This window comes from Zosterops lateralis (genome assembly GCF_965231275.1).
Source record: "Zosterops lateralis genome assembly, chromosome: 3".
Lineage (NCBI taxonomy): Eukaryota > Metazoa > Chordata > Aves > Passeriformes > Zosteropidae > Zosterops > Zosterops lateralis.
Window position 1 is genome coordinate 104,693,138 of NC_139764.1, and position 16,276 is coordinate 104,709,413.

At 38.5% G+C, this 16,276-nt stretch overlaps 1 protein-coding gene across 3 annotated transcripts in view; it reads right to left on the reverse strand.

Moving 5' to 3' along the window:
- LDAH (lipid droplet associated hydrolase) overlaps window positions 1-16,276 on the reverse strand; it is a 109,721-nt gene that overhangs the window by 38,074 nt on the left and 55,371 nt on the right. For all 3 annotated transcript variants that reach the window (XM_083856299.1, XM_083856301.1, XM_083856300.1), the window contains exon 5: window positions 458-698. In XM_083856299.1, coding sequence (XP_083712425.1) covers window positions 458-698 — 241 coding nt within the window. The remainder of the gene's footprint in view (window positions 1-457; window positions 699-16,276) is intronic.

Below are 16,276 nucleotides of genomic sequence, written 5' to 3' on the forward strand. Positions count from 1 at the left end.
TCTTTTCTGAATTTATCAATATTCCAATTCAGATGACAAAATCTATATAGCTGGCTAAAACAGCTTAAAAAAAACAGATGCAAAGAACCCTTTGTGAAACTGCTTACTTATTTACATTCACCATCCAATATGAATGAAATGCAAAAAGCAAGTAGACATAAGTCACAAAAAGTAGATTGTAAAAAGAGTGTTTTAATCATGTGAGAAATCATGTCAGTAGTGTAGGTCAGTTTGCTTAAGAAATGTGTATTCTTTGGGAAAATATTTTGTTATTTTGCCTTTAAGGATTTTTTAAAATTATTTACTCATATGAGATTTTCCTGTACCCATGGTCATAATTTTAGAAAAGACCAGACCTCTTATTCTTCAAAAGTCATGCTTTAATATTAAGAACTAAATCAACATTTACTAAACGAGAAAAACACAAAAGATGGTTTAACACAGAAAAAGTGCTCACCAATGCAGTCGACGCTGAAGAGATTTATGGAGGTTGTTATTGAAGACTCATCACAGCTCTTCATCCCGCGCAGCGCGAACCTCACCAGGGATGCCTTGACTCCCTCGGGCAGGAAGGAGAGCAGGTACACGGGCATGTACAGGGCGTAGCGGAGCTTGCACAGCAGGGGTGTCATGAGCTTCCCCTGCGGGGACTGGGCCATGCGCTCGATGGTGGGGAACAGCAGCACGGAGCGCAGGACCTGCCAGGGCACAGACACCGCTGTCAGCACGGGCACAGCACCACGGCCCGGCCACCAGAGCCAACCCTTCAGTGAGGCTCCATCACAATGAAATCGAGTTCCAGGCACATCGCCCATTGGGCTGTGTGGTGCGCCCAGATTCAATCTTTTAAAACACGTAGCAGACAAGTATATGGAATTATGTTTTAATATAAGACAGGGAAGAACTCTAGAGGTGAGTGGCCTTTGGAGATCATGAGGAACCGGGAAGCACCAGCAGGAGTAGCCCCAGCAGAGGGCAGCAGGCAGGAGCCCTCTGCTTACTCCCGGCGGGCTTTTTGTGTCAGAAAAGAACACTGCTGCTCATTTCACCTGGTAAGCTGTTTTCTCTAAGTAAACCAACCAACGAAATTAAAAAATGTCAGCTGCTCTGATGGCAGCTTTAAAAACTGACAACACACAGGGTTTTCAATTTGCAGCTCTCAATTTGGCCAGAACAAGAACACAGCCTCTTCACTATAATGTGTACACTGGCATAAAATTGCTTTTTTATCTTATAACAAAATAGACATTCTGAAGGTGGTAATTAATTTATGGTATAATAATAATACACTATAGCCTTAAATTACAAAGAAATTAATTAAAATCACACCCACTCATACTAATTAAAAGTGAGTTAATACACCTACTCTTAGTTGTATTTCAATGCTAACATCAAGCAAACATTCTAAAAGAATAACTGCAACTTTTTTATGGAAGTAAAAATATATAGCAATAACTCATACAGAAATAATCTTCAAAGAGATACAGCCCTACCAAACAGAAGCACCAATAAATAAAAAGTAAGAGAGGATCTGGACATTGCATTGGCAGATCATAAGGTATAAACAGCTGGGCTTTCTTGGTGACTCACTATCAATAAATGCAATTACACGTCTGCTTAGTGCACATCATCCTACATGTTGTCCAAATTTGATTATTATTTTTGAAATATATCTTTTATGGTAGTTTTCTTTACTCCCAGATGAGACACAGCTAATGTACACCACTACACCTGTGTGCAGCACTCCTGGTCCCAGCAGCCCTCCAACGGAAGGCAGGGAATGCCACCAAGAGAAGCTTACAAAATTTGGGTATTGTAACAGAACAAACAGCAAACATTCAGGAAATATAATAAAATCACAGAATCCTTTAGGTTGGAGAAGGTCTTTAAGATCACTGAGTCCAACTGTTAACCTAGCACTGCCACATTCACAAATAAACCATGTCCCCCAAGTGCTACATCTACACATCATTTAAATACTTCCAGGGATGGTGAACCAACCACTTCCCTATTCAGTGCTTGGTAACCCTTTCTGGGAAGCATTTTCTCCTAATATCCAATCTACACCTCCTCTGGCACAACTTCAAGCTGTTTCCTCTTGTCTTATTGCTTGTTCCTTGGAAAAAGAGACTGATCCCTACCTGGCTACACCCTCCTTCCAGGTAGTTGTAGAGCAATATGGTCCCCCTGAAACTCCTTTTCTCCACTCACCTCCTTCAGCCACTCATCAGACTTGTGCTCCAGAGCCCTTCCCAGCTCTCTTGTCCTTCTCTGGACACACTCGGCACCTCAATGTCTTTCTTGTCATGAAGTGAACACAGCACTCAAGGCATGGCCTCAACATTGCCCAGTACAAGGTGACAATCACTGCCCTCGTCCTGCTGGCCACTGACAACTGTGTGTCTGTGCTGTGAAGCAGGTCACCAAACATTTCCGCTCAGATTATGGGAGCTTCATTCTGCTCCCTGTCCACATCTGGATACTCAGAGAACAACTGGTCAGAGTCAAGTATTGATCTGCTGGCTCTTCCTGTTTCTTCCCTCATCATTCCCTGCAGCTGGAAGGACAGAGAATACCATCTGTGCTTTTGATTCCTTAACCAGTTATCCCAAGGCCCTGAAGCCTCTCTTTATTCTCCTTGGGCTGCTTGTGGCAATTTCATTGTTGTCTACCTGAAGAATCAATAATGGATAATAATCCAAGAGCTGTACCAGGGTGGGAAGATGGCAAGCTTTCCCTTCACATCTTTAACCCTCAGGGAGGGTTTAACTCAGGGAGGCAGCAGGCTTTCACAAGAAGTGGGTCCTGTTTCCTTCAGTTAGAGTTTCCTATCAAAATGACTCTTCTTTTTTTTTCATGGAAGCAGTTTTTATGGAAGCAGGTTGTAGACTGACAGCCTCAGCAACACCTCCAAGCCAGGTTCTGGACACTGTTCTTGCAGAGCCTCACACCTGTCATTCTGGGGCACGTGGAGAGGTGGAGAAGTCCCAGAGGAGATACAAGGGCTGTGCCAGGCAGGAACTTGCCAGCATTTCCCCCTGTCCCTTAAGTCACTGTGTTCAGCCAGACAGAGAGAGGGCAGGGAAACCTCTGTGTCATGCATCCATCATCAGAAACTCTATTTCTTACAGAATTTTAAAAGCAGACTTTGAAAGAGTTATTTATATAAAATACAGAACTATTTTAAGAAATCCATCTACTTTCCAGCTGATACTACTTTGGTTTGAGACAAAGAAAAATACCTTCGCAGGGAAATCAATCCTGGGCCTCTTTTTATTAAAGGCAACCAGCAGCTGAAGTACAGGAATGCAAAACTTTTCCTAAATTACATGGTAGTTTTGTGATATTTCAGCTAGGAGCTGAACCCAAACTGTTGTGATCTAAAGCAGATTTGACCTGCATTCCCAGGCACACTTTAATCCTTTGACATTGCAGTTTATAGATATAGGATTAGTTGCTTGGATGGCTGTTCTAACCACGGGGAAAGCTGCTAAAGCTTGGCAGAAAAAGGACAAACCAAGAAAGCTGTTACCCCGTCCTGTACATTCCTGCATTTTGTAATGGCCCACAAATTTAAAAGATGGAGGATAATTTTATGTAATTTCTTTTTTAAACCTTTTGCAGACAATAACAGAAAAATGTAAAATTCATATTTTTCAAACATTTATCCAGTATTTCTTAATTTACTGCTGGATTCCAAAACCAGGATCTTGAAATGTGCATTTGGCTGCAGAATTGCTTGAAAGATTTAGTTTAACTTCTTTGCAACAGAAGTGTATATATGATACATATAATGATAAAAAGTATGTCATATTTGTGTCTTGAAATAAATTAAGTAGAAATATTCAGGGAAAATTAAGGAAATCAATAAGATTTAAATGCTCAACATCAGGTAATTTTTTTTCCTTTTTTTTTTTTTTTTGTTTTCAAATGCCTGGGTCTTATCTATACACAGTTTACACTATATGAATTCAGGTAGGTGGCACATAATTACAGTCAAGTTAAAAAATTCAGAATTATTACTATTATTAAGCCAATTATTCTGAAAATGGAGGACACTGCCTGTCAAAAGCACTAGGTATTGTCACAAGTATTAATGAAACATAAATACCATCAAATAATGTGCAAAGGTTAATGATCTTATTTATGGAGACCCTTCTCATACTTAAGGATAATCATCAATAACCATCAGTCAAAATACAAAAAGTATTCCAATAGTTATAATTATTTATATAATAAAAAGTATATCCATTCATATACATAAGTTTAGATATAATACACAAATATTAAAAGTATTAGATGGTAAAATTCAGATTCACCTAGTTTAAACTACCCCAAATTCAAACTCCAGTAATATTTATCTGTTAAGCACATGGAAAGGCAGAGAGCTGAGCAAGCAGAGACACTGGAAACAGTGACTTGAGTGGATCAAGGAACTACAGAAAGTTGGCTGGTGACTCCACTGAAGGCAAACACACCTCATGTCCAGGAGTTGACTACCCTTGACTCTGCTTTGGTCAACCCACTAAAAATAGTACAAGTATGCTTAAATTATACTGGAATTGTCACTATTGATGATTGTGACAATCAACAGTATTTGTACAATGGTAGTTCAATTTATTTACCAGTTTTTCACTTATCATGCTATTGAACTGGGAGATTTCAACATTCAGGATGGCACATACACTAAAGTTCATGATTCAAGGCATAGATGCTCTTTTGGTTAGTCACCAAGGCAACTGCTTCTATTTTATCATTAATTTTTAACTCTATATTTCACTGGGCTCAAGCCCTGCATGGTTCAAGGGCCTACAATCTGATGTACTGTCTCTGAAGTTCCACATTTTGTTAAGAACCAAAGGCTAACATTACCTGCAAACTCTTCACATAACTCATGTGGGTGCCAAGGCAGCTCCTACTCCCTTATCTAGCAGTGTATATATATCATAGAGAAAATGAAATGGTGCATGGCCTGAGCATGTGTCCAGAGAAAAAACCAGCCCAGAATGTTCTGCCCTTGATTGTTTCAACACAAACAACAGGAGGAAGGCGTGGGGACTTCAGGAGTTTCCCTTTTGACATTGTTTATATATTTTCATATCTAGAGCAATCAGTCCATTAACTGCAGGAATGTTATGACCTGCACAGTAAAGTTTAGAACACAGAGGGAAGAGAAACTACTTATTTTACAGGAAAAGTGAGCTCTCAAAGCAAATAATATTAAATACTCATTTAGTAAAAGCATGGTATTGACCAAGGTACTTTGTTTAGGAAGGATCCCTAATGAATATGATTTACTTTCCATGATCACTGGTCCATATAAATATAAAAGAATAAAGCAAAGGCTTCCAGCAAGCTACCTATATAGAGAACACATACATTCTTGTACATCCAGGCTTTTGATTGAGCTTTATCTAAATCAATCCAAAGCAAGATGACAAAATGACAACTGAGTACCATCACAGCTTCAGTGCATAATGGTTATTTCAACTTGGGTTTGGATTTGCATTAAAGGTTGAAAGTTGTTTTGTTTTGATTAAAATGAGAACAGACTACAAAAAGCCAAACCATTAAATTTACAATAAGTTCCTGTTTAATACTGCACAATTTAAAAGTTTCAACCACACCAGCAAAGGATTTTTGTAAAACCTTTAAATGGTTTCCTTATAAAAACACTACAAGTATGCAAATTGGATAAAGTTAAAAACACCCCTAGAGTAATATTTTCCACTAGTGCCTTCTACTGAATGAATTGAAATATATTCTTCAGCTACAATTTGAAGTTTGAGTGGGTAATACTACGTTTTTAAGGGAGTGGTAAATGACAGTGCTGAGGATGCAAAATCATGCTTAAAACCTGGATGCCACTTACAACCAGTACTCAAAGAAATGACTCAATTTTCAGATCATTTAAGTCCTTTAATGCCAGCAACAGGAGGTCAATGCTTTAGAAATCAGCCATTTTTGATTATGCAAGAAATGCTGGTTGCAGACTCAGGCCCTCCGGTTTGTGCCTTCTGAGCCCACACAGCCAAGGGCCTGGAGAGGGCTGACACACCCTGCCACCTGCTCTTAATACAGAGACATTTTGCTAGGAGAAATAAAACGGGAGAGAAAAGTAGTCAGGATGTGAAAAGGCAGACACTGACCAACAGAAAGGAGCAGGAGTAATTTTAAAGATTTTTTTTTCAGAGGAGACTCCAGGTAGGTGACTACAGTAATTAACAGCCAGGCTTTCTCAGTCCTGTCCCTTGGCTCTCAATGAACAGACCATTCCTGCCCATCAGTGGTATGCCACAGGTATGCTCTGATATCTGTCTCTATCAGAGCTGTAAAATAAAAAGACTCTGGTCCACTGAAGAAAATACCGGAAAGTGAAACTTTCTCAGAAATAAACCACTGGTCCACTCTGCTTAATGACAGAAGCAGTCGTTGCTGGAGGCTCTCACTGGGTTTTGAGCAGGGAAGTTTTTGGAAAGCACTTGCTCCTGCTGCATAACCTGGTCTTGATCACCAGGACAGCAGAAATGGTTAATACAATAACCACAACCAAAAAGATCACAAGGCTCAGATCCCACACCAGTTATGCATTTCAGAGCTCACAGGGAACTCAGACTTCAAATCAGGGGTCAGAAGCAATGGAACAATCCATGATGTGTTACATGGGAGCCATCACACCAACCGGTGCTCAGTAACGGAGCACCCAAGCACAGCATTGCCACCCAAACACCCAGCTCTGGAAAGAAAACAAGTGAGGAAGTTTAATTTAAAAATCCTTCAAAACCCTACAAAAAGCAAGAGCTGCTTCTCTGTTAAAAGCAGCACTTCTTTTGATATATATTAGGTCACCCCATGTATTAGTTTGTTATGCCCCTCTTGTGTTGGCAGAGGAAAAGCTATTATCTGTCAGGTGAAACCTAGTAAATTTCTCAAAGATAATATAATGATGCACTTAACGGTAATCTACAGTCTACTCTTGACATGAAATGCCACATTAATCACACAATTTCTCCTACTCAGTATGCAGAAACCTGCAGGCAAAACAACAAGGATTAGGGAAGTATTCTGTGCTTTATTGCCACAGCTGTGCTGAGCAGATTTCCAAGAAAATGAACAGGACAAACCAGACAGTGTTGGCTTGGGCTGTCCTCTCCCCACAGCAGGACTTGCTGGGCTTGCCCATTCACTTTGCTTACTCATGAATTACATATAATAGGGTATGTAAAATATAGTAGAAAAATACATTTTTCTACTTTAAAATCCTGAATAATTTCTTCTTCGTCTATTTAAGATGTCATTTGGTTTTTGTACCAGCAAACTCTGTCACAGCTTGGTATCAACAAATCCATGGGATTTCATGACAACAAAAGAGCTAAAGAATGGACACAAGTGACAAAATACTGTTTTTCTCCTGGTGTGAAGTCAAAACATACTGAATGCATTTTGTTCTACTTCATCCTATGTATTGCCTGTAATTCTAAACAAATGGTTGGCATATTAAAGAGGCAACAAAAGTAAACACAGTTAACAGAAGATCTTATAACTTTTAATTTCGAAGTGCTTTATAAGAATTAAGCCCCACAGAGAAGTCTTAGCATGCTTTTTATAGACAAATAAACCAAAATTTGTGAAGTTAGATGACTCCACATGAAAATATACATTGCAAAAGGAAGAATATTTTAAATAACTATATGGTAAATTACAATTCTCTGCTCTAAGCAAAGCTTACTTTTCTGGGTAATCAAACTGTTTCTGTAAAGCAAAATTGTAAAAAATTGTGAATAACCAACATTTTGTAAAAAACATTTGTATTTTTTGTTACAATTAATGAGTGTCATGGTGGCTTAGTTCACTAGTGGCTGCTTAGCACAATAGAATCTTCTGTTAACATCTTTTATGGATCCCTCCCAACTTACAGGGGGTATAGAACAGGGCAGAGACATGTGCACTTGATTTCCAAGTTCCAGGTTAAATCTTCTACATTTCCTGTTTCTTAGTGCCCAAATTTTCCCTTTGGCATCAGACCCATTCTATTTTTCTATTTCTTTCTTTCCAGACTTCTAATTTCATTACATAAAATCTGAGAGACTAAGTGACAGAAGGAAAGATTTTAAAATTTTCTACAGAAAGTCTTTTTCTATGAGGAGCATAACGTGCTCCCTGAAGAGCTGAATTTGTTTTCCAAACAAATGCAGTTAGTATATGCAACTCTGTGAACATGCTGGTAAAACCAAATAACACTCTTAAATTCTCTGACAGGCTGAAGGAATTCTTGCTGCCTAGAAAAAAACACTTTTTGAGTGCCACCAACAAGCATCCTGTTCATGTTTGTCAGCTCAGCTTCACTAAGGGTATTTGAATTTTCATAGTTTGAGAACAAAATGAATCAAGGATCCAGGATTGATCACAGGACCTTATGGCAGAATTTCCATAGGCATACTGAGGATCTAGATAGGGATTGAGTTCTTTAAGGGAATCAACACATTCAGGGGCTGTGAAAGGCACATGGAGGATGCACAGACACTCACAGAGGCAGAAATTCTTGCACAGTGTCTGAAGAAATTACTGTTCAGCAGAACTACCCAATGCCACCTTTAAACATACAATGATCCAGTTAGTGTTTTCATGTAGATGAGAGCACAGCAGCGTAAATGCAACAGGACAACAGCAGAGAGCAATGATCCTAAGGATGAACATGATTTACAAGGTCAGGATGCTATTTTCCTTTTATATAGACACACATGCACCCAAACAATAGCGTCAAACATATAAAACATGAGTTTTATAAAATAAAATCAAATGCACTTTTAAGGACTGAGCATAAAAGTATGCAAGCAGTCCATAGATCCGCTTATCACATAAACTTTGGACTGAATTTTGCTTGACAACCTCAGTGCCTTTACCTCTAAAGCGTTAGGCAGAATGGGCATGTGCCAAGTCCAACACATGCACACAGGCACACACACCCGTGCACATACCCAGGTACATGCTTCTAATTCTTCACTGAATAAATATAGCAATACCTAGAGATCCCCATCCAGCACTCTGGTTACATGAATATTAATGACATCTTACACTAAAAGAGCAAATTCATACACTAAAGTATGCATACATGCACAGAGCTGAGCTGTGCCAGAACAGCAGTATGACAAATAGTTTTCTCTGTCAGGAGAGGAATAACCTGAGCTTTATTGTAGCAGAGACACTCATTATTGACTATATGACATGATTTTTCCCCCTTGTATGTCTTCTGTTAATAGAAAGAGGTGAAAACAATACAAAAAATGTTCTCTCATAACATGTGATAAACCCCATGTTTTCCAGCCTGCATCGTAAACTCAGCACTGGTAAGTGAAACTGGGCTAGGGCCTAGGCTCTAAGACCAACAACTTTAAGTATGTTCCCTGGCAGGATTTTGGCCAAAGCCAGCTGGACATCTGGGCACAGGTTAGAAAACAGTGTAGACTAGGAATTCTTCTAAATACAGGACATCTGTGACGCAATCAAGTTTGAGTTTTGGAAGCCTTCACGCCTGGAATCTAAACTGTATTTTGCCTCTTGCTGTCACGAGCCATATTGTGGGCCCTGGGATGTTTTATACAAAAAAAGAACTGAAATACAATTCTTAGCATACTTACCTCAGCCAACCAGAAATACCTTGCCATGTTCAGTGATATTTAATAATCAGTTCTGTCTACATGAGATTCTAAACACACTGTGTGTCCACCTTGGCAAGTATATACAGATCTCCCCTCTGTTATCAAGGGATCATTCATCAGTTGCTCAGCAAGGAAAGAACAGCCCGACACTAACTCTGTATGTGTTTACATACATAGATGTTGAAGGCATCTGCTGAAATTGCACCATGAAATGGTGGGAAAATAACTGAGAAAAACCTTTGCTCTTTTCAGAGTCCATCTTGGCTCAGTGTTATCCAAGTTCACGACTGGTTCTAAACTGAGGTGCCTGAGTTAGGAGATAAATCACCCAAGACTCCCAAATGAAGTCAGTCATGGACAGATTCTCAGAAAATATCAAGTGATCTAAAACCACTTTCTAGTAGAATTGTCTGCCTCCCACTGATTACAGAGGACCTACGACTTCTAACTTCATCATACAGAACAAAATGAGACCCCTCCTCCAGGGAGAAGCAGCAGGGTACATGTGTAAACAATATTTTGAGGGAAACAAATGCTACCATTAAGCAGCATCTGAGCAAGTATTCTCTAAAGAGGCCCATCCACAGCAGTGTAGGATTTCCAGCATTGAAAACACTGTAAATACACTGGTGTCCCTTAACATGGCAATGAAAAAAGACCAGAATCTATTATTTACTTCTGTAAAAGCTGAAAATATACAGTAATTATGGTATTAGCTCAACGTTTGAAGATTTGATCTTCAAATTTCAGACAGGCAGTATAAGACAAGCAGCTAGAGGTATTTCATACTGACTATCACTACCTCTTTTGTAGCTAGACTAGAGTTTCCATGGACATGGTGCTTCAGTACATGCCAAACCACCTCTCTGAGATCCAACTTGGGTGTCTGCTTTATGATGTTTAAGGTAATTTTCTGAAGCAGAAGTTCAGAAAATACCTGCCTACCAACAAAACCCCCAAAACAACACCCACTCCTGAACTGGAAAGTGGTAGTAAAATAATGAATTTGGTATTTAAATCATTCAGCTCACAGAATAAACTCAGAAGCTACTACTATTTTTAAATATGCCAAGTAAAAATAATCTAAAGCATGAATGAGTAGCAAAAATCCTGGCAAGTAATACAGTGGTAAAGACACATGGGAGATGCAAGTTTGCAATATGATATAGTGCAGAAAGCAAACAAGAGAGAAGCTCTGCAACTGCATGTTACACACAGTGAGGAAACACATCACAAATGCCAGAGGAAGCTCTGCCTCTGGGAGACAATGCAGATTTCTTCCTGTGCTCTACATCCTAAATGGAAAGATTTCAACCAAGAGTGAGCCACAAATACAGCCTAAAATTAACAAGGGGCTTGGATGATAAAATTTCTGGAGGAAGTTTATACATAGAGAAAAAAAAAAATGAATTGTGTGGCAAAGTGGGAGCAAAAAGGTAATGAGGTGGGGAATAACTACACAATTTTTTAAGGGCTGTAAATGCAAAGGACGGTAAATAATATTCTGGGTGAAACAAGTAACCTAAGTAAATGTGATGGAAAGAAATGAAAAATCTAAAATGCTAAAGCAGGTATCAAGAGTCTGTACTGACACCATTGTTTATGCTGCACCAAGGTATAGTGTCCCAGCTGCAGAACTGTTACCAGCAGGAATGGTGAGAGAAAGAGAAATGTCCCCTTACACTGATGTACAGACAGCCTTGACTTCCCAAACCAGAACATGGTGTCAGGGAGCTGTAAAAAAACTAGTTAACATAAAGCCTGATGATGTTATTTATATATTCAATTTTTCTCATGCAAGTACATTGTCCTGGGACTGCATATTACAGATGTTGAGTAAATGAATGATGAAAAGCAAATGCTTTGACTTAAAATTTGAGGATTTCCCCCCCCTCTATTCCTTGTTTTGGGTAAATGTTTAACACATTCAAAAATTAAAAATGCATTTATGTTTCACTTACACAGAAGGCTGGCAGAACATCTGCAGAGTTGTTATGCTCAGGAAAGAAATATACCCCTTCAGAAGAAGAAAGCCAATCACACATTATTCCCAAAACCTTCACCCTTCCTCCAAAAAAAACCCCAAAAAACAAATCAGAAAAAAAGCAAAGTTGAGAACACCATGGAAAAATACTTATAATTCAAAGTATTCTGTTAATAAGATGATCTTTTCAACACTCCAGCACAAGATTGATCACTAAACCTAGCCCACAACCATTCTGCATTTCCTTCCCATCAAGCTGTAAGAAATATTCCAGCACCCAATGACGTATTTATGGTGCTTTGGAAAAAGATCCAAACCCCAAAAACTGATGACACAGCACAGGATGAGAAGATGGCAGACTCACAGCACTATCACTCTCACTCTCACAGGCCCCCTTTTCTGATATGGAACTCATTAAATTAAAGTATTTTTAAAAGCTCAGGAAAGGATTTTTTTTTCAGCCAACAGAAAATGCTACTGAAACAAAACACAAAGATCAGCGTCGACGGAGAATTCCTTTGTGATTTCAAATATTTGATGAATTTTACTGTGAGCATGTAAACAAGATCTACAAGTGTTATGGTGAACACTGCATATACTCTCTACCTGTGGTAATTTTTTACTGCTTCCAAGGAAGGCAAATGGGGGCACAGAAGCTATACTTCACATCAGGACAAAAAATATTTGTTGGACTATGGAAAAGTCCATAAACAGGAGCTTAGATATTATAATAATAATTAAATTAAATTAAATAATAATATATATATGACATTTACAATATTTATATGGTGCAAAAACTACAGCCACCATAACAGATGTACTCTCTTAGCTTTCTTTACAGCTCTTTCCATTAACTTTACACAACCTAAGCTCAGGCTGGCTGAGGGACAGGGGCTGTTTCCTGTCCAAGTGCTGTTTTCCATTTACCTTTGATGTCAAGGATGTCTCTGCCTCTTGGTGTCTGATGCCCCTCCTTTTTCATCGCTAACTTTATGTCTTTATAGTTAAAATTACTTATACCCTACTCTAATAGATTGAGATATTCAATTCATTCTGAGGAGAAGGAGACCACTCTTGTTTTTCTGTCATCATAGGTATAGCCCAGGCAGAAAGCTCTCACCTCTAAAAAACTTCATCACTAATTACTGACCTTAAGGGAGCTCGTCAACTTCAACAGGTCTCCATCTAAGAAACAGCATAAATATAAATATTCCTGAAAACCTCAGAAATGTGTTGTTTCCAAACAGCTTAATAGCATTAACTTCCTTCAAGATGAAAGGTACAGGTAATGAAAGATACAGGGCACACTGAGACACATCTTGTGCAGCTGAGCATAATTCTCACAATTTCACAATGTTCAGTAACAGAACCATCTGTTGCAAAATATAAGGTCATACTTGGATTTTTTTTCAAGGGAATCAATTTGTATGGGCAATGTTGATCTCACTGATATCAGACAAAGTCACTACTTGTAAACGGCAAAAATGTAAGCCAAGCAACACTTAAGTAAATCTAAGGGAAACTTCCTTTTTGTGTATGCTGGTTCATATTTCCTGACCAGAAGTTTTTTTGGTATCTTTCTTATGAAGTGGTCAAATGTAATACAATGGATCACAACAAACTGATTTTTTATAAGTTATTAAACTTTTTGTTTCTTACATTCAATATATCCAATATTATCATATAAATGATACTTCCTTCAACATCAGAATTTGACCAACTATTTTCAAATGTATATAATCCACACATTTTTTCAAATGGATTAAAACTTTAGCTTACTTTTTTTACTATTTTCTTTCAGCTTCTACCTGATGATATATATATAGCAGGCAAAATTTGCATCTGTTTAAAGTACTCTACAAGTGATCACACGGTTTTTCCATGTCCTGGCACCTTCTTTATTTAACATACATTATCCAATTTTATTTGAAGTACACCTATAAGACCCCAAGCCTCCAGTGCTTCCTGGCAGTTCCACTTGGATGGAAACAAAATTCAAGGACCAGCATTTTTGTTAATGTATGTGTATTTCAAACTGTGATCTCCAGTGTAATGACAAATACAGTGCTGGATACAATGATTACATCCTTAGGTATGTGGACCTGAGTGTCATTTGCACCAAGGTGAGGTGTGACTAAATTTATGTCTACTTTAAGGCCACTTTCCACTGACTTAGCATAAATTTGATTCTGAGCTTTATACATTGGAGTCCTGCATTCAAACTCATTGGACTCTCCAAATGAAGAGTCCTGTTAAAACATGAATCAACCATCAGGCTTCTACTGTATTAACTCTGTGCTGTATTATTAAGAGAATACTGGAAGTTGCTCTGTGAAGTTTAATTGCAGAAGAACTGAAATGGGACAAAGGTAACTGAGGTAAGCAAGTGAGAGGCATAGAAATCTCAGCAGTATCCAGCTTCAGCTGCTGAGAATAAGAAATCATGTTTGACAACAGTAATCACAAGCACAGTAACCAAAAAAGAAAAGCCCTAATGAGACTGTGCCCAATGTCTCTTTGGGTATTCCTGGTCCTCTGTGATTGCACCTACAGTACAGGTGGGTGTGTGATCTTGCTCCTGTTGAAACTAGTGGCAAAATCTTCATAAAGTTAATATGTCTTAATCCTGCCCTGTGAAAAAAATCTGATCAAAGGATTATTTCCCAGATATGAAATGTGACAGCCTACATTCCACATAGATGTCAACAAAGACACAATATTTCCAGCTCTAGAAACCAAGACTCTCTTACCTGTTCTTGGATAGACAGATGAAGACCATGGCTGCCATAAAACACTGATCATGGTAGTTAGAAATTAATCTCTTGGACTGACAAGTAAATGGAGACTTTTGACAATCTCCTTTGAAATCAATACACTTTCAATCACACCTTTCAGCAGGTGTCAGTATTTTCTGTGTTTTATTTGACTTCCAATGCTGAAACCTGTTTAATAGTGATAGGAGAGGGACTTTCCATACCTCACCTTACAACTGGGTCATGGCACAGGAAAAAATTATCTGTTGTTTCACATTACTTGAAATATTTTCCAGTAAGAAGTACTCTTAGAATTTTTCCAGCTGAAGCCCTGAATTCTGCTAAATATACAAAAGTCTCAGAAGCGTTCTCTACAGACATTGCAAACTATTTTTCAACAGGTCAGCTCTACATACTGAACTATTTGCAAATTATTAAAAAACATAAAAAATATTAAACACACAGACTGTTCATTACATTTACAAGTCTCACAGGGCTAAAATGCAAATTACTCTGTACTACAAATATTTGGGTAACTGAAAACTTGCCCAAAATGTTTGAATTAAAAAAAAAAAAGGGAAAAAAAAAGGAAAAGCCTTTTTATGGGTTAAGGTAATAACCAGAAAACTGTTCTCCCAAAAATCTGTATCTTATTGTTGGACTGAAAATAGTTTAATAGAGAAAATATTCATTGACAGGGCAGTATTTTACATAGAGAATCAAGGCCCATCAAAGTGGGCAGTGTCATTCCATCTACAAGGGAAGTGCCAAAGGAGACAGCCAAAATTTGCAACGGTGTGATAATACCAGCAGGGATGGATTTGTTGCTGTTATGATTAAAGCATATAAACAGAAGAAGATTAGGAAGGGTGAGAGTGAAAAGAGAAGAAGAATAGTTTATTGGTTGGAAGAAGGGCAGGGAGAAGCTTATGTTGGAATGCAGTGTCACAGTTACACACCATAAAGCTTTCAGTTGCTCCCATTACATGAATGTCAGAATGCAGCTGCCACTTTCCAGCAGAAATTCTTTCCATTTTCATTTTGGAAGTACAGGGTGGGGTTTTTTTCAGTGTAGCACTCCCATGAGATCACCACATTGCATCTGCAGGTACTCTTATGGCACAGGGACTGGCAAATGTGAGCTTTGCACACATGCTATGGGACATTTACCACTTACCACTCTGGGACATTAACCACCAATATGCCCTTAAAATGGAGAGGTGGCTCAACCAAAAGAAAGCATTAAGAATCAGACTTTGTGTTGTCTTGAACCAACTGCTTTCACAGCCACCAATGTATAACCATACCTACCAATAAATCTGAATGATAATCAATTCAGTTTAAGGAAATGGGGCTGAACAAAGTTACTGAGAAATCAGCTTTATAATTATAATCTCATTCTGCTGATGAAAAGGGAAGGCCATGATTTTCCATCAGCGCCTTGAGATCCCTGGACTTCTATTTTTAAGTGCACAACTCAACACATTTGGAAAGGGGTTTATTTTATCACTCACTTAAGTCAGCCCTCAAAAAGGCATCCAGTCAAATCAGACCCATAGCCCTTCTCAGCTCAAAGGGTTAGGAGTTAGACAAGCTAAGCTAGCATTGAATATTGCAAGGAGTTCAGGCTCCTATCACTTTAACTAATTAAGTGGCGTAGTGGCTTAATGATGAACAATAAGGTTCTGCCTTGTGATATCAGTGAAAAACAGGACAAGTGAGTCAGGAAGTGTACACTGAGCAGAACTTCATATTTTTGTCAAAGAATGAAAAGAGACCATTAATGTTTGAGGTGTGAGAGAGAACTTAAGTCCCAAATTCTTGTCAGGGTAACAGAAGACGGTAGAAACAAAGAGAAGGGAGTTAGGAATTCTCTCAAT